This window comes from Sipha flava, unplaced genomic scaffold (genome assembly GCF_003268045.1).
Source record: "Sipha flava isolate LNK unplaced genomic scaffold, YSA_version1 87_pilon_pilon, whole genome shotgun sequence".
Taxonomy (NCBI): domain Eukaryota; kingdom Metazoa; phylum Arthropoda; class Insecta; order Hemiptera; family Aphididae; genus Sipha; species Sipha flava.
In genome coordinates, this window is record NW_020273629.1 from 1,463,686 (window position 1) to 1,488,052 (window position 24,367).

The following is a 24,367-nucleotide window of genomic DNA, read 5'->3' on the forward strand; positions in this document are numbered from 1 at the left end:
GCCACGGGGGGGCAAAGGGGGCGTTGCCTTCCCTACACCTGATTGCTGCCCCCCCCCCCCCAACAAAAGTTAATAATGTCATGAAATTTAGTAGTTAGCATGAATGTAGATAGTAGGTTCTTACTATCTACAGCCGTGGTAGTTAAATATAATATAATTTATTGCTTGATAATAATTTCATCGGCAGTAGAAGCACTGTTTAATATAAGAAATTATTTTTAGCAATATTGTATAGCATTTGCACTGGAAAATACGATGGCATCTGATTATGTCTGACGACAACACCGAACAATAAATATAACATATCGAACCAACCGATAACATTCACAATTTCATTAGATCCTAAAATTCTAAATTTGGATATATTATTAATGGATTCAACAAGCAAAAAGATAGAAAATTACAACTGTTTTAGTTTAAAAAAAACTGGTAAATTCAAAAAATAATATAAAAATATTCAAAATGTAATTATGTTCACTTTATTCTAATTCTTATTATTTTAATTTAAAGTACCTATTATAAAAATTACAGTATTAATAAATTAAAAATAGCATTAATATTGATTTTTTTCTAATGCCTCCCTACAATTTTGTTTGCCCCACCTGAAGATTCGGCCTGGCTACGGGCCTGATTCTGTTGCAGCGGCCTTATCGGTGAGATATAGGTTAATGGTTGGAAAAACCGTTTGACAATACGAATTTCGTTTTGAAGAACGAACAAATGTTCCTTGTTTATGAACGAGGAAAAGAACTTTCCAAGCACTGGCCCTACTCTAACAGTCTATGCGTAGGCGCAACTAGGGGGCGTAATAGGGTTTTTGATAACCAATGAATGAAAATGAAAATTGAAACGTCGGTTAGTGCTCGTCTGCGTCTCCTAATCACTTCAGTAGACGTGGAGAGAAATTTTTCCAAGTTTAAATATTTATAAACAGATAATCGTCATTAATTTACTTTTGATAACATCAAATACGCTCTAATCACACAATGCAATGATTTTGATTTTTGAATAATTTGTAAGCTTTGATAAATTTATAAAACAAATATTTATCATTTTTTTGTTTCATATTTTAAGGACATTTGTAAGTTTTGATAAATTTATATAGAATGTTATAGTAAAATAGAATTAAATATTTAAAAAAACTATATTTTCATTAGTTTAAAACAAATATTTGTAATTATTTAATTCATCTTCTAGGTACATTTTTTTGTCATTTTTTTTTTTTATGTCATACTTGCATATTTTTATAGGTAATTTTTTAATGTTTTTAAGGTCATCAACTTCCGAGCCCTGGTGATTACAGTGAAACACTTGTTTTCAGCAATTTCAGCACCCCCAACTTCGATGGAAAACGTAGTCGTACGAGATTCCGCCGGGCAGCGCTGCCGTAATGAAAACGATGGTAATATTAACGCGGCGGCGGCGGCGGCGGCCGAGGCGCTGGTCGTGGCGACGTTCGGTGTCGCGCGTCGGGCGAGCGGGGAAGGGGTCCGTCGGTGGCGGAGACTGCCGAGGCCGGTGTCAGAGCCCGTCGGCCGCCGCCGTCAGTACGCCACGCTCGCTCGCACGCACCGGTTCGGCGTCACCGTCCCGCACGTACCTCTCCCGCCCGCGCATCTACTGTTCGTGTACCGCGCGTGCGCGTGCGTGTTCCCTACGAGTACGGTCGAACGTGCCGCCGCCCGCGTCCCGTGTTCGCGCGCCAGTCAGTCGTTCGCAGTCTCGCCGTCGTGCACGACATGCGATCATCGTCGTCACGTTCACCGCAGCCGACCGAGGGCAGCAGCACAATCGTTGTCGACCACCACCACCACCACCACCACCACCACCACCGCCGCCATCATCGCCACCAGCAGCAGCGCACCGCGACCACTGCACTACCGGTGAAGTGTTTGTTGTTGTTTTCATCGCTCGCCCGAGACTCGCGTTCAGTGTGTGATCGCGCGCGTTGACCGACGGTGGTCTTGTACTCTCTCCGGTGTCTCGTCGTACATTGCGTCCTCGTGCGAATGTGAACGCGATACCATTTTCATTAACAATAATATATCGTTACGATATTTTACAATACACTTGTACTGTGTTGACCGAAACGAACTTAATATTATTATTATTATTTTTTTTTTCGACCCGAGTTATCGCGCGCGCACTCAGTGAAAAATAATTAAAAAACATTTTTTTATTTTTTTTTTTTTTTTTTTTTAGTTCTGTTTTTCTTTACCCCGACGATGTTTCGACGGTAACTTTTTTTATTTTTTGTTCATCCCGAATAAAAATAATAAATTTTTTTTTCCTCGAGACTTGTGTCGACTGAAATTTTTTTCCGTCCGACTACTCGTGCGGCACGTGGTGATCACCGAAAACGCCGCGCGAACCAGTCCGACTATAAATATTTTATAGTCGTACATTTTTTTTTTTTCGTCGTCCGATAAAATTAAAATTTAACAATCATGGTGCCTAAGCAAGAGAATCTCGGCCAAGCCGACTCGTCGGATATCAAGTCTGAATCGCCGCAATTCGGTTCACAGATGGTCGACGAAAACTCGACGACGCCGTACACGGACGCAACACAGGTGTGTGCCAATTTATTTTACGGTTTTAATATTTTTTTCCACAATTTTTTAAAAAAGTGATCAACAAAAATAGATTTTGTGAGTGTGATGTGTTTCTCGGCGGCGGGGCTTAATTTGTTTTAAAGGTGTTAAATTATATATTTTTACTGTCGAAATAACATAAAGTTCAAATTTTTAATTTTTTTTTTTTTGCCTAATTTTCTCCAAATTGAATTATTTACAGATTAAAAAACATTTTTAATCTTCAAATTTCACGAGTCTTCTCGCATAAAAAAAAATTCCTCTATGATTTGACCCAATTATTTCGTTTTTGTTTAACTTTGAAATTCACACAATCGTTATCTGCGAATCGTGTTATCTAAAAATACTGTTCCCCCGATGCTTAAATTTTTTTTTTTTTAATAAATAAAAAATCATATTTTTACCTGCAATATTTTTATTTATTAATGCGTAACTACAAATGAATAAATTCACAAACTTCTTCTATATTCATTTTTGTTTTATAATAATTCTCTATTAAATGTAAAACTACCTACTTATCTATATTTTTTAATGTTAGTGTGTAATTCATAAATAATTTAATAATATTTATATAAAAGGTAGATCATATTTCAATATTTTCAGTTTGGAATGATTCTTTGGAATTTCGGTACTAACACACATAATTAAAAAAAAACCATAAATAATAATACTTCTAAATTTTAAAAGTGAACATAAATGCATACTTAAATTTTAAAAATATTTTAATCTAATAATATTTATTTCGATGTGTAAACATTAACCCGGAAGTTACTTCTTGAATGTGATCTATAATCTTTTCCGTGAGTGTTAGAAATTTGTAGCTAGACCCAAGGTCTTTATCGTACATAGCAGTATAGTACCCAACCCCTTTGCCTGGCATAAAAAAAATTTAGAGATAGAAAAGTTTCATTTTAAAATCTAATAATAAATATCAAGTGGATTTATTTAAATAGTTAATAAAACTTATATTTTTTTTAAATTTTTAATTTTTATTTTGTTATTTTATCATTCTGAAGCACATTTAACTCGAAATGGTTGACGCAAAATCGCGCAAAAAACCAATTAAAAATAATTTTACTATTCTAATAAAGTATAAATGTTAAAATATACATAAATAAAATTTATTATTTCCGGCCAATAGTATTTATAATTTATTTGGCAAAACACCGCTCGAGGTTAAGGATAAAATCGTGTTTTTATTTTTCTGTTATTAATTTTCGGTATCGAGTACGTTGATCACGTACATCAGTGGTACTGAGCGAGTATGTTTGTACCAGTAGTCGAATTGCTTACGATATCGTGAAATTTATTTTTCATTCTCGCTGGAAGATCAAAATAACGTATCTTTTTGAAATTTCAGTCGGGCGTCGTCGTGCCCTTCCTCGACCGCGACGCTTTAAAAACTTCTATTGCCTCTTAAAATTCGTCTATATACATTTATCGCGTGATTTCTCCGATTTTCGGAGAACCAAACCGTGTGCAATCGGTACTATTTATATTCTTATCGTTCGTACGTTTCAATATTTCAAATAATACATTTGAAACGTTCGACCAATTTTGTTTTCTTCGGTTCAGTTTATGCGTTTAGAATCTTAACACCATAATCGGTTTTTATCGATCGCTTCTAATATTAATTCGATCTAGTTGTTCGGAGCGCGCTTAGAGAGTGTAATCTTTTTCCGATGATTCGATTGTTTTTCTTTCCGACTTTCCCGTCCGCGTGAAGACGACGGATGAGACGATCCGTCGTTAATATTTCAGAGTGCTGCGGTGACGGAATGGTGGGGGGGGATGTCGCGACGCGCGTACCGATAGACAGGTGGTTGCCCCATCCGAAGGTTGCTGCGTGCGTGTGTGTGCGCGTACGCAATGAGTCATTCGCCTTTTCCGCGTGCCCGCCCGCGTTCGCTCGATGGTCGGAGGGGTGGGTGGGGGGAAAACGCGCGAGAGGTTGTCGCCGACGTATTGGCGGGCGGACTTGCGCGTGTGTACGAGCCTCGTTAATGACCTTGAGTTACACAACGCCACCGCCACCCCGCCGTCGACCCCAGCACCGTGCGCGCGACGCCTTGACAGTGAAAGTAACCGCCGCCGCCGCCGCCGCCCAGGTACTATAATTACTACTACTACTACTACGACTACTACTACACGTACACTCACACGCACACACTCGTATGTTGCATTGGCAATATTATTATTATTACTGTATTGCCACCTTATGAATCGCGTACGAATACATCGTATGGTGTATTTATAGCGTTTCTTTTTTGTTTTAACATTGTTTTAATTTTTTATTTTATGTTCTTTCTCCAATATCACGCGTTTTGCCAACGAATATTATTATTATTATTGCCGATTGACGTGCGCACATTTGTTACTATATACCTATTACGTATATAATGTATATGATTATTTAATGTTGTTGAAAAAAATTACTCCGCACCAAAAACCGTGCGTCGTATTACTATTGTTTTACTTTCTTAGCCGCGGCGTGTTTGAGTAAAATGATGTACGACCCATATGTGTTTTACTTATCACGTGCGTTTTCTGTTTTGTTTTTTCCGTAGACGAAAAAGAACAATCCGAATCACATTAAACGGCCGATGAACGCGTTCATGGTATGGTCGCAGATGGAGAGACGCAAGATATGCAAAAAGTACCCGGACATGCACAACGCGGAGATCTCGAAAAGATTGGGCGCGCTCTGGAAGCTGCTGAACCTGACCGAGCGCAAACCGTTCGTGGACGAGGCGGAACGGCTCAGGGTGTACCACATGAAGCAGTACCCGAACTACAAGTACAGGCCGCGCAAGAGGACGCCCAAGAACGGCGGATCGGCCATCACCAAGGCCACGTCCGCGGCCGCGAACCAGTCCAAGCTGCGCAAGAACGTCAGCAAGAAGTACGGCGGCACCGGGGCCGGGGCCGGTCGACTCGCGTCCACGCTCACTTCCGGCACGGTGCACGTGGTCGAGAACATCGGCGGCAGGGCCAGCGTGGTGTCCTCGTCGACGTCTTCGCCTCGCTCCCCGTCGCTGTCCGTCGTGTCTTCGACGTCGTCGTCGTGCTCGGCTTCGTCGTCGTCCGCCACCGCTTCGGACTCGAAATCTTTCGTCCGCCGCAACGGCATCATACAGGTGAACCGACTGAGCCCGGTGAACACGGACCGACTCAAATACCACTTCACCATCGACTCGACCAAGGGCGGCGCCGGTGCCGCGGCGACAAAGGGCGTCGTCACTGCCGCCGCGGACGTGCGCATGATGCCCGCGTCCGTTCACGCCAAGGTGCCGACCAGCCCGACGTGCGACTTGCCCAACTCGCCGGAGAGCGCGACTTTCTACGACGAGTCGTCCGCGTGCTTCGACGTCAAGCCGCTGAAATTCAAACTGCTGAACTCGCTGAACTCGTCGGCCACGATCACGGTACTGCCGCCCGGCGCCGGTCTCTGCCCCGTGCCCGCCGACCACCTGATGGACGACGAAGACGACGACGACTGCGACGGCCGCGGCGCCGGCATGTTGCTCAGCCCCGGGTCGGCCGTGTCGCTCATGTCCGACCACCAGATGGACCAGCAGCTGGACCAGCATTCCTCGTCCACCGTCGACCTGATCGCGCGCAGCCTCATGAAAGACGACCATCTGCTGGTCAAGGCCGAGCCGCTCTCGTCCGGCGCGTCCCCGTCGTACTTCGTGAAACGCGAGCCCATGGACTGCTGCGAGTCGTCCGAGACGGCCGCGCTCGGCGGCCGCGAAGGTGCCGACCCGTCGACCCTGCTGGACGACATCGACCACTTGGTCAACCTGATCGAGATCGACCAGTTGAAGATGATGGACATCGAATCGCTGTCCACCGATCTGGACAACGTGAACATTCGGCAGAGCTCGCACCTCGAGTTCTCGTGCCCGTCCGACATGACCGACATACTGTCCAACATGGGCGTGGCCGCCGACTGGGGCGAAGACGGTCCGCTCAGCCGGTTCAACAACAATTAAGCGAAGCGAGCCGACAGCAGCAGCCGCACCGAGAAGAGAAGTTTTTACGAGGACATTGCAGCCGCCGCTTCCGCTGGAAACATCTTCTCCAGCGCCGCCCCACGTCGTGTCGTCCTTCGCCTGCGTCGTCTCCATATATATACACGCATACACATAAACACATACACACTCACAAACATTATGAAAAAGCAGGTACTCTGTGATTGGTTATTATTATTATTATTATTATTATTATTATTAATATTATTATAACTATTATTATTATTATTATTATTATTAATAATTATATTATTATCATTATTATTATTATTACTATTATTATTTTCTTTTTTCTAAAAGTTAATTTATTTATATACATATTACGTTTTCTTTTTCTTTCGCCGTAGTCCACAAGTAAATATATCGCGTACAAAAAATAATTTTTAATAAACTTCATTTATAATAAAAAAAAAATCGCGTTTGTGGAGTAATATAAATCACCACTCGGTTAGTTTTCACGTCCGTTTGGTATGCGTCTTGTACTACCACTACACTACTACTGTGACTGCCACTTTAATATGACCACTGTTACAAATGTGGACAGTGAAAATTTATTCTTTTTTTTTCTGTGTAAAAATCTAACGTGTTTGTATATATACATATATATATATATATATATATATATATGCAGTATAAAAACATATTGCCTTTTAAAAAATTCGCTTTTATAAACATTGAAAATTCAACAAAATTTAGCGATTTCTCGATGTTTATTATTTTCAAGTCGTATTCATGCAAGTACATATTACTTGAATTGCTTTCTGAATTCGAATCGCAATTATTAACAACGTTTACGAAACATTGTTTCGTAGTAACATCTGTCGTTGAAATTTTAATAATATTCACTTTGCAATTTCTTTGAACGCTGTTTTTTATTTTTACTCTCGAGTGTGAACATTTTTTAAGCATTTTATATATATTCATCATTATCACATTGTACCATAATAATAATTATACTGTTGCTGAAGTGTTATTAAGTATAGGCTGCTTCCATTTAAATTCATTGTGAAAAAAGGCAAGAAAAAAAAATTGATAATCTATATGTACATACAATGTATATATATATATTGAAAATCATGTGTCCGAATTAGAAAGAGAAATTTTTTTTAATGTCTTATTTTTTTTATGCTTTGGCTAGATACTTACACATAATAAGCGTAATTAAATTTATCTGTATTTTATTAAAGTGCATAGAAAAAAAAAATACTAGTAAGTTCAATTTTACCTAATATGATAATAACAAATCGTGTACAAAAAGAAAATACCATGTACATAAACGAAAAAAAAGTTAGGGCGCGCGGATACGGTGGTGTTTGTATCATTTTTACCATATGAATCCCCCAAGTCATTTTGTACTGTATAAAAACCACCATGATTATATATGATCTCAAAGAAAAAAAAAATTATTTTTTTTTTTTTATATAACTTCCGCAACTTTCTGAATGTTATTAATACACAATATGTCTTGTTCGATAAAGCATTTATATAGATTGTTTTATAATAATGACTTGGTTTTTTTTTCCTAATATTAGCCCTTAAATGATATCCAAGTGCAAAGATTATAGTCATGTTTATTCATTTTTTTATTATTACAAGTGTAAAATACATATATACTTATACAAAGATATATATTATACATATTCTGTGTATATTTATATGTATTAAGATAATTAAGAAATTAATAAAAAAAAATTAAAAAAAAAAAACAGAAAAAAATACAAGGTCTTTATATATTATTCGCTTTATAATTATTATATTGTTTTCTATATTATATGTAATAGCGTTACAACTATATGATTAAATATCCCCCCCTGTACTTTCATACCGCTATTTTATATACTTATTATTAGTTGGTTTATTATATATTATTATTATTATTATTATGTACATATTAATGTACCATAAAGTGTTGTATATAGATTTACTCATTTTACATTATTATAGGTAGACTTACGTACTGTACCTATTGTTTGAAGTAAATCAGTATAATGATGTTAAGAAGTTAAATCCTTTTTTTATTTGTGCATCGCGTTTAAGTAATAAATACATTATACATATATAAATATTTATATATATATATATATATTGAAAAAAATAAAACATTCGCGTGTATGTACAAAACGATAAAATATTACATTATATAAAAGTGTAATCTTTTTTTTATATCTTAAAATTATATTTATATAATTGTTAATGGATTGTTTTTTTTCTCTCTTTACTTTCCTATTTATATTATTATTATTACCACTGTTTCTATTGTTCCGTTGGATGTTCATTTCTCGTACAACCGGCGACGCAACCAGATGTGCTGCGAACCGTCCGCGATGGTCAATTGGTCGATGACCACCGCGCATGGGTTGTATAGATAATATTCGGTCTGATCTCGCGACGGAGTAGACGAGGAAAATAATTGTTTTACCAGAAAAGCATTGTACAATAAAAAATGTTAACATCAGCAGTGTGGTGAAATAAAAAAAAACGACCGAACGCGGTAACGATGTGACAACTATTTAGGCGTTGAGTCATCATACGTAAGTAAACGTTTTAAAAAAAAAAAAAAAAATTCTAGCCGCATTGTTTTACAATCGTAATGATATTGGTAAAGAACATCTCATCGCGGTGGCATCGGTGCATAGGTCGCGCGACCGATCGCACCGTTTTGACGCGGAACACGTGAGTTCGAATAATTGTATTTAATCGTCGGTGAAACGCCTCAAACATCGCTATTCGTTCATCGCTGACGAGAATAGGTTTAAACGTCAATGGACGCGGAATTGGTAGAAAAAATAAACGTCATTCGATTAAGTGTTACACGTAGGAGACTACATAGTTCCCAAAACGTTCTTCGTAGACAAGACGTTTATTTTCATTTTCTTTTCGAAACTACGTTGTTCGTTGACGCGCCTAATCCTGGGCGCCAAATCGAAACATTCTTTTTTTTTCTATTGCACGTAATGCGTAGTTTTACGGTACCGCGTGCAACACACACGGTAATTAGACGTTTACGCGTTGCACTCCCTTCTAAAAATATTTATTTATCGGATCTACGAACGAATAGATTACGCGTGGCGCGCACCCTTTTTTTTTACCGTCGACCACGTCAGCGCGTACAATTGAATTTGTCATTGCGGTGTTGCGGGGTCGTCTCCTTGTTGCGGCAGATCACACGGAGCACACTCGCATTCCGCGTGTATTCTTTGATCGTGCCAAAAAAAAACGAAGATCAAAAATAAATATTTCAAAATGATAACGCGCATGGAATGGCGTGTGCGTATATTAAACGCGCGATCGGTTTATTCGCAGCGCGCGTCGTTTTCTCGACAATATTTTTTTTCTCTCGTAATTACGCCCGAGCGTAGCGAGTATGTTGCGACCGATCGTTTGACGGGGTCCAAGATGATCCGCGACAGGAACCGACCGGGACTGCAGGACGAACGATGCATTTAATTCGTCGGCCGAGTGAAATCGCCGTGACGGGTTTTCCTCCTTCCACCGTGTGATGTTCAACGCGAATAGTAAATACTATACGAGGCGCGGCCGCGCGTTACGGTACAGCAAAGTCGTAGGGCAGGATCCGTGCATCATACCCTGTCCACCGGCTCTCGTCCTGTTACAGCCGATTTGAATCGCGAAAATGCGTTTACTACCACATAACATCGGTACACTTTCATAACAATAGCTTGGAGTGCGGGGTAGCCGAGTCGTGGAGCTGGCGCCCGTCCGTCCGTTACGAAGAAAGAAAAAAATCGTTCGCGCCGTAAAAAAAAAAAAAAAACTGAAAATTTGTCCGTAATCTTCGCGCAACACGTGCAAGGCGTGTACACGACGGTATAATCGTTTTTCGCGTGCTGTGACGACGATCGCGCACGCTATACTTGAATATTTTCACGGCCTTCCTGCGCTCCTTTCGGTCTCTGACCCTTTCGCCGCGACCGGCGGTAACACGCGACGCGTGATCGTTTTCGATACGTATTAACGACACATCGGACCAATTGTTGTTGCGCAGTTGCGCTTGGGCTTGTACGCGAGAACGAGCGAAAACCGAACGCGTTCCTCCGTAACGTTGTGCCGTTATTATTATCAATTATTCTTTTTCGCCCGTTCCAAAGACGACCGGGCGCAGCAGCTGCGCTGGACGCATAAATGTTTTTACACTACGCACCTCTTGTGCTGCGCCCTAAACTCTGCAGCGTGTTGATGCGCGCAGCGTTTAGTGCCGGGCCCCGACGAACATCGGACTCCGTGCCCTTAGCAGATCGATTTCACTTATCGTCACTCCCTTCCTCTGTCCCTCGAAACCGTGTCTAAACCGCCTATTTGTTTTTTATTCGAATACGAATTTTTTTTCCCTCTATTCCAGCAATGAATACCGATAGCTAAATATCGACTCCGCGGGGCTGTATTATATAATATACTGTTGCACACCTCCGGGAAAACGTAAACACTGCTATCCGTCGATTACGAAGCGTACGATGAAATGGTTTTCCGTTGAAATTGCCCCTGAGTGCAATGGAATCATCGCTCAACTTACAATGCGCCTCGTCCCTCAAGCGAAGTATACTTTTACGCTCCTATCCAATCATATATATATATATATACATTTTACGGGTAATGTTAACATATGGATAATGTCGACGTTATCCGGCTAAAGTCAACATTAGCCAACTGTTATTATTACCCGCCGTGAATATTGTTAAATGTTAACATTAACCGGATAATATGATATTAGCCAAGAACTTATTGATATGAATTTATTTTTTGTTTTTAATAATCTAACCTATTAATGATACAATGTTGAATTTTTATTTTATATTATAAATTATTTCTTAAAATATTATTTTATGTACCTATAGAATTAAAATGCTAATGTTTTAACCTTTATTATTTATTACATGGCATGCTTCCGTGACATTTTGAATTGCTCAAAATGCTAGACGATTTGCATTTTTACATCGATACATCGATATATTGTTCACCTTATCGGTAAGATAACCGACTGACTCGGTTACTAGTCAATATAAGATATTATACACTGGAAGTCCGACGCTTTGTTATTGTTTAGAAAGCTAATAAAAACTCTATAGTCTATTTAATATATAATTTTTAACATTGTCCAATATTGACCGATTAAGGTTAACATTATCCGGATAATGTTAATTTTTCCTGCTTATAAACGAAAAGTTACACATTGGCCATAACAGATGGCTAATGTTGACATTATTCAAATGTTAACATTACCCGTAACATATATATATATATATATATATATATGTAGAGTCTCTTGCGTTCTGATATATTCGTAATACGAGTATAGTACGCGTATCGAGTGACTATTTAATTGGTATTCTAAATTTTTCTTTTTCGATTATTATCTCTTTGTGAAATGCAGGATTACGTTTTGTTGTGAATCACCGACGCTAGTATAATACGCTATAGCGCGTGACGAAAGAGGCGACCGTCCATCGGTTTTTTGAACTGGTGGTGGGTGGGTAATGATTTCGTTTCATAATTATGGAATGTGAAAAAAATATATATACTTCAATATCGATATAAGCGGAAGCCAGTGTCCACCAGCCAGTTACTAGCTGATAATAACAAGCCAACAAATACGAGCTGTAACACATACGGTGTTTATCAGTGTGTCCTCGTGTGTTGTTGGTTATTAGGTAATAGATTTGTTACTACTAAATTTTAGGCGCATCGTTGTAATTTTTATACACAGTTATCGTATTCAGTAGAGTGTGCCGTAGGTGAGTGGTCGGGTATCGAAAAATATATTTGCCTTTGAAAACATCCGAGTTCGGCCCAGCCGTTAGCGTGTTACATTTATAATATGCTCTGATATCGTTTCAACTGTGCATCGCAATCGTTACCGAGTAATGTCCGTCCTAACGAGACGCCGCATTACCACCGAGTGTTGACGATTTATTAATTATAGGTGATCGTCCCTTATCTGAAATGGAGTCGGTGTAGAAGCGTTCCGGAACCGTCGACGTATTGATACGCCGAATTACGATTATCGAGTTAACAATAAATAAATTGCGTCGTGGCAATTTGTCGAGAAGTTTATTTGTTTTCGCACTGCTGAGAATCGTCTGTAAACACTATAAAATGCGATAATATTGTACCATGTACATTTCCGAGCGTCTGGAAAGTTAGGAAACCCGCTCCGTTTGAGAGTTATAGTCAGAGGCGGCGATTGCCTCGAGAGGCAAATGTTTCGGTGCGGAATTATTCCGATCGAAGTGAAACAAATATCAATAAATCATCTTGTTTTCATCTCGCTGGGTATCGTGTACGAATCATATTTAAGCAAATCCCTATGATTTACAAACGTGCGGAGGATAGTCGTTTGTCTTGTTTCGAGATTTGTTTGTTAAGTTTAAAATACAGGTATTTATACTTTTCGATGGATAACAATTTGACGTACCACCCCGAATTCCATCTCTGTCCAACGTGTTTTCATGACGTGAAGCGCGATAGCGATTGCAATTTTCAGATTAGAATCTCGGTGTAGAGGAGCGCTTATAAATAATCTTGTCCCGGTGAAAAGTATACATATGTTCTCGTCGGCACTACATACGAAATAACACAATTTCATTGGCACATTTTACAATACTTTATTGTTACCTATATTTTGATGACAAAGTAACTGAATTATATTTTAAACAAAATTTTTAATTATTTAAATAAACTATTTAGTTAATTTATTAAAATAAACTAATACACTTTAGTTGAACTAATAACTTAAATATTTTATTAGTTCATATTTAATCGTTCCTGTGCTTGACAACAGAAATAAAGTAAATCCTTTTTATAGGCTTTATTTTTAGCTACTTTAACCCAAATTTACGTCAGTAAAAAAAATTTTTTTTATTGATTTTATGTAAAAAATTGTATTCCTGCTATAAACGATTTATTTTTACATAGTTTTTACTGTATTTCTGCTGTTAAGCTCAAGATGTTAAATGTCAACTAATAAAATATTTAAGTCATTGGTTCCGTTGAAGTGTTTTATTTAATTCTAATTACTTATACATCACATTTTAATTAATTTGACGAAATAGTTTATTTTAAATAATTTTAAATTTTGTATAAAGTATGATTTGATAATAAACATTTTGTTCTTAGAATATCGGCGGCAGTAAAACACGATAAAATGTTCCATAGACCAATGAAATTGTGTTATTTATATGTAGTGCCGAGTACACCCAATACATTTTTTTAATAAGCGACCTACCACTTGATAATATTACGATATGAATATATACGCATGTATACCGTCGGAGTAGTATATTATTTACCTGGTACATTCTATGTGCGTAATACAATGATATGCCATGGATAAATACCCGATGAGTAAGTATTTTAGATATTTACCGGGTAGAAACCTTGAAGTTTTTTTATCGACCCAAAATTTGGATAAATATTTTTTTTATGTTGCCACAGTTCTTCTATTTATTATTATATTTGTTACTTTGCCCGAAGAATATTATGATTCTATTTTTTCCAAAGCAAGTATAAAAATTGTAAAAAAATTTTATATTTTTTTGTACCTACGTTATGATGAATAAAATAGTAATTTCAAGGGTATAAAATGTGGATTATCATTCATCTGCTGGACGTCTAAATATTTGATGTTTGAGCACTAAGAATTTATGCTGGATTGACGGTTATTAAATGTTATCGTTTTATATTATGTTTTTTTTGCAAATATTTGATAGGTACTTCATTAAGCACGTACTAATAATTAATAACTATAGGAATTCAAAATACCAACTATTGAACAGTATGGATGTATATTTTTATATTATCTGTATTTTAATATTTTATATCTATAATTGATATAAATATAGTTTCATGAAAAAAATGTGACCGGAAACAAAATACGATAATTGCATACTACAGAAAAAAACGTAAGTACATTTATATCCTAAATGTAGATCTCGAAGACTAAGAACTATTTAGTTGAATAAAAAAAATGTCACCAATAATTTAATTGGCTGGGAGATCTAGTCATAACTCTAGGTGTGCATGATTATGTCGAGGAATTGTTCACACACACGCACATTTCGTTTTTAAAGTGTTATCGCGTTCATTGTTCTCGATATTACATACTTGATCGTCGCGTTTTATCATGATAAAATGAATATATTAATATGTGTAATGTTTGTCAAAAAGAAACGATTGACTTGTATAGTGAACAGTGGATTGTTAATTTATTGATCAATTTGTATTTCAACAAACCGACATCGTTTCGTTTATGAAGGGCTTTGGATCAGTCGCTTTACCGGTGTATACGTTTCGGTCGGGACCCGTGCTGTATATTTGGAGGTGCTAGAGACTCGCTCGTTTATCTTGACTTTCCAAACCGCGCGGATCCTCCTCTGATCCAGCGCCCAGTCACAATCGACCGTTAAAATAAAACTATTCGTCGGCATGACGAGGGTATTCGTGTTTCGCATTCGAAGCGCATTGGAACGAAATCGCACGCGTACAACAACCCTCTTCCTATCACGAGATCTTTCACCCCCTATGATCACAACTTTGACGCGTTCAATACGCATTTGTCGCAATGATTTTTAATATTCGAAATTTGTACAATCGATTGCGATGTGTGTCGCGTACACGTTATTCCGACGTTAATCCGTTGGCACGCGGCACCCCGCGCGTGTGTATTGTGTAATAATTTCGATTGGGTTTTTTTTTTTCTTTATTTGGCGCAAACGACGTCTGTGTCCGTCCGTGTATTATCTCGACGACCACCGTCGCGTGGCAACCGCGCCGGACACCTGATCGACGTCGCGTCCCTCGCCTTGACGTGTTACGAGACGTAAGCATTTCGCAAGTCCTCTACCGATATCCACAACCGAAATTATCCCAGGGGCCGAACACGTTTTACGAAATCGAGTAGCCGCGTCGTGGTCGCGGAACGGAAACAGACTTTTTTGACGTATATTTCGTGCACCGATACGGTAAGGTGCGCATGTGCATTTACGGATCGGAAATCATTCGACAAGCAAAGAACGCGTACACGCGGTTCATCCACGCGGAAGTGTTTTCGTTTTTGGATGGTCGAATCGTTGCACAACAAGAGGGTATTATACGCTCCCGTAACGGTTTAACGATCGGTGGCGATGAGTGTGTACCTCCATTGCATATATTGTTATACACAGTGCCCGATTTGATTCGAAACGAATGTGCAAAGTAACAAGCGGAAAAACTGTGTGCAGCAAGTCTGCAGCGGCGGTAGTGAAGTCGTCCGACCTTATCTCCTGAGACCGTGCCCTAACGCCCCTAACCTGCAGGTATGTCTGTGAACGGCGTGCGTGTTGTATTATGCTGAGATTCTATTATTCGTAAAAAAAAAAAAAAAACGCTTCACGCGTTCTTAGCTATCGTTTGCAACGCGTATCGTATCCCAACGAAAAATCAGACTCGTACGACCTTTTTTGACCGCTGTTTCACGCGCTACAGCTTATGATATGAATACAATTATCCTTAAATTCGCGAGCACACGAATAAAGTAGTATACGGTTCACCTTTCCGTTCAACGTCATACGGTATATTGTAATTCATAACTCAGCGTATACCAGAGGCACAGAACTAGAGGAACAGGGAGAGGGGAAATCGTACCCTTATATTTTTAGGTGGTTGGGCAATTGATCGATGGTCAATTTTCCGACATAACATCAATACACTTATACCACGTATAGTTATATATTATGCGAGCACAGCGACCAATTTTTTTTTTTTTTTTTTTATAGATAGGCATTGAATAACTTTCTTTTGTCCTCCTCCCGCCTCCCATAGTTCCAAATGGTTTGCGCCACTGCCGTATACTATTATTGCACATTGTGTTTACGCGCTGCACGTGCAACAAGCGCTCTGGCATTGAGAAATCGTCATGCGGCATGAGTCATATCGGTACGAATTGATAAAACGACGATTGCGTGATAATAATGTGCGTGAAACGTAAAATCTCATCATGTCCAATGTGTATACGCACGTCGACCGATGATCGTACAAAATGTTAATTCTTCGGCATACTTGTAAAAGGTAGTGCAACAGTAGTCTGTAGATATCCGATTTTTTCGTTCTACCGAAACGTGTCGAGTAGAATTATTAACTTTGAGACAACGTTTGTTGTATAATACTTCACCGAAACGGTTAACAAATGCGAACGAATGGTTCCGAACGATTGCACCACCTACCTTATATTGAAACCTATTTATGTTTATTTGATTAGACGCCCTTTATACCTAATTGATCATCAGAAGTAAACATGTTCAAATGCCGTAATCTAAACGGGACTTTGTAAATATATCACCAATAAAGATGATTGTACATAGGTAGGTTCGAATGACAGTCGAGAATTCAGCGAAAAATAAAATCTTTAAAATATGAATAACGAAACAGTTTTTTAATCTACCCTCGGAGTTAAAAAAATATTACTTCATTGTAGGTTTAGAGAACACTTTCGATACTAGCAACTTAATTTTTTTTTTAATTTTTACTTTCTCGTAGAAGTATTACAAATTACATTTTATAATATTTTGAAAACCATCACTATTGTTTTGTTATTAAATAATTTGGAAAACAATAATACTATATATATATATATATATGTATAAAAAAAAACATAATGTAGCTACGTCCGTGTATTATAATGCGGGCCGACGGTTGTCGTTTTTATATTTTTGTAACGATTGTGCCCGCAGGCGCAGCTGCATAATAATTATTTCTCTTCTGCATTTTAACGAACATCTTCCTTTGCTACCCCAATGGAAAATGTAAATGTCGAGAGGATTCAACTCGCCCCTATAACACATCCAACATTTACAGATTCTATAATTGCATCACTGCAACAGCTTCACGGTCACGTTTCCGAGCTGATGGTAAATTACCTTTTCGTTTCGGATTTCCAGGATTTAGGTATTAGCGGTGTTAACTGTAAGACTAATGCAAGACAACGGTAGATCAATAGGATCTTTTTAAAACGAAAGTTCATAGCGCTACTCGGACCATATTCAGTTAATGAAGTGTCATATTGTTAACAATATCTAAAAAAACGCTAACGCCCACGTCTTGCCCTATTATTAATTTATTTCCATAATTGTATCGTCAGCAGCTGTGCATAACCGCGTATCTGACGAACGGTATAACTATAGCCTAACACTGAGCACACTCCGAAGAGTTTAAAACCACAATTGGACTAAAGCAGGACATGCATGATCTTTCCTATGCTTTTTAACAACGCCCCCTGGCGGTGGTAGCTCGAAGTGTATATAGTAAATATGTATAAAGAAATTGATGTCGGAAAATCTGAGTCAATCTTAGCGTATGCTGATGATATCGCAGTACTCGGAGAAACTGAAGACGACATGAAATTAGCAACAGAGGTATTAATATTAAGTGCCATGACAATAGAATCTAAAATAAATGAAAACAAGACCAAATATATGTGTATAACAAGAGAACGACCACAAACACATCAGACAATGAATAAAGAGTACAAATTTGAAAAAGTAAATACTTATAAATATCTTGGTACAGAAATAAACAGCCAAAACAGCAATCACGAATAGATTAAGAAACGTGTTATAGCAGGTAATAGATGTTTACATGCACTATCTAAGTACCTGCGATCAAAGAAATCGAAAATGAGACTATACAGAGTAAATAGCAAGACCTATCATAACGTATCAGAATCATGGTCAACAACGTTATAGGACGAGAAAAAATTGGCTAGTAGAAATAAAGTTTCCTAGGAAGATATGGGGACCTAAAATAAAAATAATGTAACACAAAGATATGAAATAAGATCAATTAAAGAAGTGCCTTTGGAGCACTAAATATATTTGGGGTTATTAGAGCCAAAATACCAAGTGGGCCAGGCCATATACTAAGATCTAACATGACTGCAAGAGAGGTCGTAAGTTGGAAGCCTCGAGAAAAGAGACCCTTAGGCAGACTTAAGCAACGATGGTTTGGTAAAGGATTTAACAACGTTAGGAGTTGAAAACCGCAGAGAGGTAGCGATGGATAGAGAAAGATGGATGGAAGTGTGAATCGTAGCAATGGGCCTGAATGGCATTTGAAACTGAACAAAAAAACCTTTCGCATTTCGAGCCCGACGGATTTATACGCGTCTTATGGTGGCAGAGATGGTATCCGCATAGAGTACGACGTGCAACGGTAGCCTTTGTGACTTTTCTTAAGAAAATTGTAGTCCTCGAGAACTTCGGTGAACATTTTTTCTAAAACATGGGTTTTCGCGCAGCGATAACTTCCCAAGACGGCTTGGAAATGCGCTGTAATAGGCACGTTTTCGCGTACGGAATGTTTACACGTGGCGATCGGTGATCAAAGACTAATCCGATTTTTCATCTCGCACAGGCATGTGCTATCGCACTGGATTACGACGGATATTGTTTGTACAAGGTTCGTTTTCTTACATCAGCGGTTTCACTGCAGGCGTATTGACATCTAAGTCTAAGCATGTTATACCGTGTGCATACCATCAAGACCGTATGTAGAAATTTTTTCGGAAGGGATCCAAAACACGTATATTGTAATTTCATTGAGTTTAGATTTTAACTTTTGATATTTGGTTAAAAATAAGACAGAAAAAGATTTAATCTTCTTTATCTTTTTTTTTATTTGTATTAATATTTTTTATAAAACTAAATCAGTCAATGATTATTTGGAGCTTAAGTCATTTTTGACTGAAAATATTATGTTGGTATTAAAAATAAATAATTATTTTAAACATTCGTAAAATATTGAAGACATTTCGGAATGGGGGGGGGGGGTCCAGACACCCTGGACCCCCCAGATACGGCCTTGTATACGATCACGGGATGCTGTTATTGTTCCATCCCAAGTCACCGCGTGACGGTGAACTGCTATGTTGCCGCGCGCGATGTCGTAGTGATTTTTTTTATGAAAAACAAATTAGGTTTAAGGAATACGGACCAGAATAATATTACCGCGATGAAGTTCATTGCATATTTATATATACATATTCTTCTTCTTCTCCTCCTCCGCCTTTCTTCCAACTATTTGGGGTCGGCCACCCTTGTCTCCTATACCTCCATTCGTCTCGACTTTTTATATCCCATTCGCACACACACGCACATATACATTTATGGTTTCCACAGATATATTGAAACTTAGGTTTTTCTTTTAATTTTTTCGCCTTCCACTATTAACTTTGTGTGTCACAATGTATATGAACACACGGAACATCGTACATACAAATTCCAAACCACAACAGACACCGAGTGCCCTACTGAAGGTAACCGCTGAACTCTAGTCCTTATTCTTTCTTCGTCCGGCTCGGTCCTGTTTTACGTACGCTCGTACGAACGTATAATACCTATAGTTACGTTTTACGCTGCAGTAGTATCTCGATTCTTTGGATTCCGAACCATAAGCGTGGTCGAGTTTTCTATACCGCACGAACGGTGCCGTGCGTACGTTTTTCGAACTGACTTGATATTTTTCGAGATTTATCGTACACCATTATACCTATGTATGTACGCTGCAATGCCCAATTCCGACAATGCACTTTAATTAGACGCACACTCATGCAGCTGCACTAGCACCGTATATGCGCCATTGTTGAGTATACATATATTTATACCTGTAAAAACAATAATAATACGCGCGTACATTGACGGAAAGGGTCAGTAGCGGACGTGCGTAGACTAATACTCGATGGGCAGGGACGGAATTCGGGAAAGGAAGATGGGGGGTTCACCCCGGGAGTAAAATTTAAGAGTGTGATATTTTTGTAGAATTCAATCTATTATTTACAACTAGTTTGATGTTTTTAACTTTGTTACTGATAATGTGTTTAGAACTCAATAAGCATGATGTTATGCTAATCATTAAAAAAAAAAAGGGTGATAGATTCTTGGGCTACGATAGAACGTAATTTTAGCATTTTTCGTGTAAATATTTCTAGTTCCGCATCTGTCGAATGGCAAACCTAAATGTATTCGACCGGGGAAGGTGCACCGTCCGTTTCTATTATATCTCCTCGGCCCGGCGGTGGTTGTCGCCAGGATACAGTTAATACAAGAGGAGTGCGCTTTCGTCCGCCAAGGGAGTTGCTGCAGGTACTACATTAATAATACCGCGAGAAGCAGAGAGACAGAGAGAGACTATCACGTGAAAAAAAAACCTACCCGCACGTATATCGGTATACATATACATGAAGATATGTGTGTGTAAATGCATAAAATATGTATAAAACGCCAGCAATTTCACACGCCCTCGTGAGTGGGTTCCGTCCCCAGTGGGTCGGAAGCGATCGTCACAGGGTCGACCGAATAGTCGAAAACAATTTACGACGGTATACATAAGCCAAAAGTGACAGTTCAGGGGGTACTTTCATACCGCCTTCGACACAGCACGTTCGTCTCCTGCGGCTTTAACACACACGCACGCACACACATAAATAATGTTGTCTTCGAACGGCTACTGTGTATGTTTATATACGATCACGTTATTAACTTATTATAAGGTGCATTTATTATACATAGATAAACAGTCCGTTCGCCTACAACTGTCCGTATCATAAGGACGTGCAACGCAATGGGGTTGATCTGAAATTCGTATTAAACGGTAGGGATCCGTAAGAACCGTACACGTTATCTGCGCCGTTCTGACCTTTAGTTATATATAATTTAAAATGTACCAACAAACTGCTGCTGCGGCCTTGGAATATTTTCTAAACATATCGTTTTCGTACGTTCTGGATTCGCTGATCGCTCAAACTCGAAAATTAGTCTTGAACTTGTGCCGTTCGACTGTAGATTTTCTGATCAGCGCTTTGTCGATGTCATCATTGGACGAATCCGAAAGTACAAAAATATGACAAAACCTACACATACACTTATTTTATTGGCGTAGCGATCGAATAACACCCGAAGATTTTCCAACGTGTAGTTTCACTATGTTATCCGATTCGACACGAAATTCTTCAACGAAGAGTTTTTTCGATCAATGTAAGTACGACAGTTTTGAAAATAGCATCATGCGCAACTGTAAACAAGTAAGTGTTAATTATCAACAATTTATAAAAGGTTTTGAACAATTTTCAGCAAATTCTCACTCTAATAAGGTTACCCTACCGTTCAGAATTCTCGTAGGACTTAAGAAAATCTGTAATTATATTCGTATATGTATGAAGTAACAATGAGTTTACAAACATTTGAAGATGAAGTATTTTCTTTCGCTTTCGGTAACCCAATATCATATCTGTGGTGTTTGTCTCGTGCACGACTTGCTAAAACGGTCTGGGCCCGCCTGTGTACAGTAGTGCCGGTACGGGGAAGAAATTCCGTTTCCGGCGGAAAGTGTGCTGTGCGGCGAAAACTTGCGCGCGTATAAGAAAATTATAAAACCAATGTCTTTAAACACGGTCGTGCATAATTAATAAACCACTGGGAATCGCTTTGTGCACACGCGGTTTTCGTGTTAATAAGTATCAACACGATGTAATAACCTACATATAAATGTACACGCGGCGATATGCTGTGACATATTATGTTCAATGAATACAACAATGAATATTATTCATGGTCGGTAATACACGCAAATCGGCTGCTATTATATCGGTGCACGACTCGAAACATTATGCATCATTATGTAAATTCTTCTCTTTCCGTCTAGTTTTTTAAATTTCTCATCCCGCGGCCGCTACGTGGGTACGCAAATTTTCCTCCTAGAACACCGTGCCGAACGGTACATTCCACTCGTAACTATGCAATTGTAAACAAAATGTTTCATCACGTAGACGTCATCGGAGGTTCGCGGGAAAATCGCTGCAAGTTTGTACAACGCGCAATGTCCAACTTGGTTTATGTATGGATAAATACTAATTGTGATGTGCGGTGTTCAGTCACCGCATCGCGTAAAAAACGCCGAGACAGTTTTTTAACGAGCAAATCCGTTTTGGCTCTTGTCTCTCTTTCTCTCGAAAATAAAACAAACCATCGTACGTTGATTAGCATTATTCCGTGGCTGAAAAACAACTACTTATCCACCGACGTGATTCTGTATCGAGAGGAAAAAATACAATGTTCGTTCATGTAGATCAGTGGTTTTCAACCTGGGGATCGCGAAAGATAATTCGGAAGTCCCCCACAAACGATGAAAAATTGTTATTCATATCAAAACGTATTAATTGAATCTAATTATTACAAATGTTTAATAATATATCGAATAAAATAGCGTGTAGCATAATCTTATCTGGCGACGAATTATTGACTACGAGCGATTGTGGTCACCTATCTTAATTGGACTGGCATTTAATATCTGGTTATTTTTATACTCGTACCGTACGCGTGTATTTCGATAATTTTAAGTGGCCAAATGCACGGTCAATAATATTGATCAATATTTGATACTGACAATAATATTGATAGTTTGTGGGTTGTATTGAAGACCTGTTCAACATATTGAAACAATCAAAATTATTTTGATATTTATTGATCGATGGCTAATATTATTTGTGTCATTGGGGGGCAGTTATCAATACTATTGACAGTATTCCTTGCAGTATAATTTCTAAACACGTTACCAATAGTTAGTGCGTGTCTTCGAATTAACCGGTTAAATCGTATGTTAAAATTAATTTTTCCGATAGAAACGAGGAACGAAATTTTAGAATGCATTGAAGTTTACCGAGATGATCATGCATCATGGGAAGTAAAATGCGATGAACCCATAGATTCACAATCACGCATATGATGTTTTATTGAAAAAAAATCAACTAAACCGCATTAAAAAATAAAAATAAAATAAAAAAAATTTGGGGTTTTTCGATTCGAAAAAAGTTGAAAATCACTGACGCGTATGTACGTCACGTATCGCGACCGATACCAATTCTTATGCGACTTCCGTACGTACCGCGCATGCGGTAGCGTTATCACGATTCGTTACTGATAATACATTTATATTAAAACGAATGCGCTCTCGGTTGCATTTCGGTACACGTACTAATGGACACCATCCGACGGACGTTCGTTTTAAGATGTATGATTCTTTTTACTATTGGACTCTTACAGGGGCACGTAACGCGGCTCGTGTTTCGGAATAGGAAAAAATTGTTAAAAACATTATTTTTTTTTCTCTACTTCTCCGAGAGTTTTCACATGATTTCCGGAAGGTCCCTGTATCATAATCAATATTTTCTTGACGTCCGACGGTACACGTTTTCGTCGCTTGTTCCTCGATGTCACGCGCTTTCCAAACGGTTACATACGAAGCTCGTTCGGTACACGCACACGTTTGCTCGTGATAATGATAATACGTTTATCGCGCGCGCATATTACACTTGCGACCGCCCGGGCGCATGCAAGTACAGCGTAAAATACTAAAATGTGATGTAAACATCACGCCACGTGCATGTATATTGTGCACCGTCAACGGCCTTGACTGCAACCGGGATGCACGTTATAAATATGTACACGTAAACACGAATATTGAATAATGTGCGCGTAAAAAAAAAAAATAATAATAATAATAATAAAATAATACGGTTTATCTACGTACGGAGTGTGATGTTTATCAAACGACGCCGGTCTGCAACGCGAAAAATGTCAATAAAATTGTGCGCGCACGTCTCGAAATGAACTTAATCGAAACGCGCGCGTCGCTGTCCGCTGCTGCTGCGTGGCTCGCGCGAACGGATACGTATAGACAGCGCCGGATTAAAAATTTGTGGGC

The 24,367-nt window shown here is 38.6% G+C and overlaps 1 protein-coding gene across 1 annotated transcript; it reads left to right on the forward strand.

Annotated features, from left to right (window-relative positions):
- Positions 1–1,550: 1,550 nt before the first annotated feature.
- Positions 1,551–6,826, forward strand: LOC112693439. The gene is made up of 2 exons (XM_025568506.1): positions 1,551–2,570; positions 5,159–6,826. Exons 1-2 carry the CDS (start codon positions 2,448–2,450, stop codon positions 6,584–6,586), a joined length of 1,551 nt encoding a protein of 516 aa, XP_025424291.1. The 5' UTR covers positions 1,551–2,447; the 3' UTR covers positions 6,587–6,826.
- Positions 6,827–24,367: the final 17,541 nt, after the last annotated feature.

Bases quoted from the DNA above. Each gene is read 5' to 3' on its own strand.
- LOC112693439 (XM_025568506.1), top strand. From the start codon at position 2,448: ATGGTGCCTAAGCAAGAGAATCTCGGCCAAGCCGACTCGTCGGATATC. The intron at 2,571-5,158 runs GTGTGTGCCAAT...TTTTTTCCGTAG, and splicing joins CGTACACGGACGCAACACAG to ACGAAAAAGAACAATCCGAA.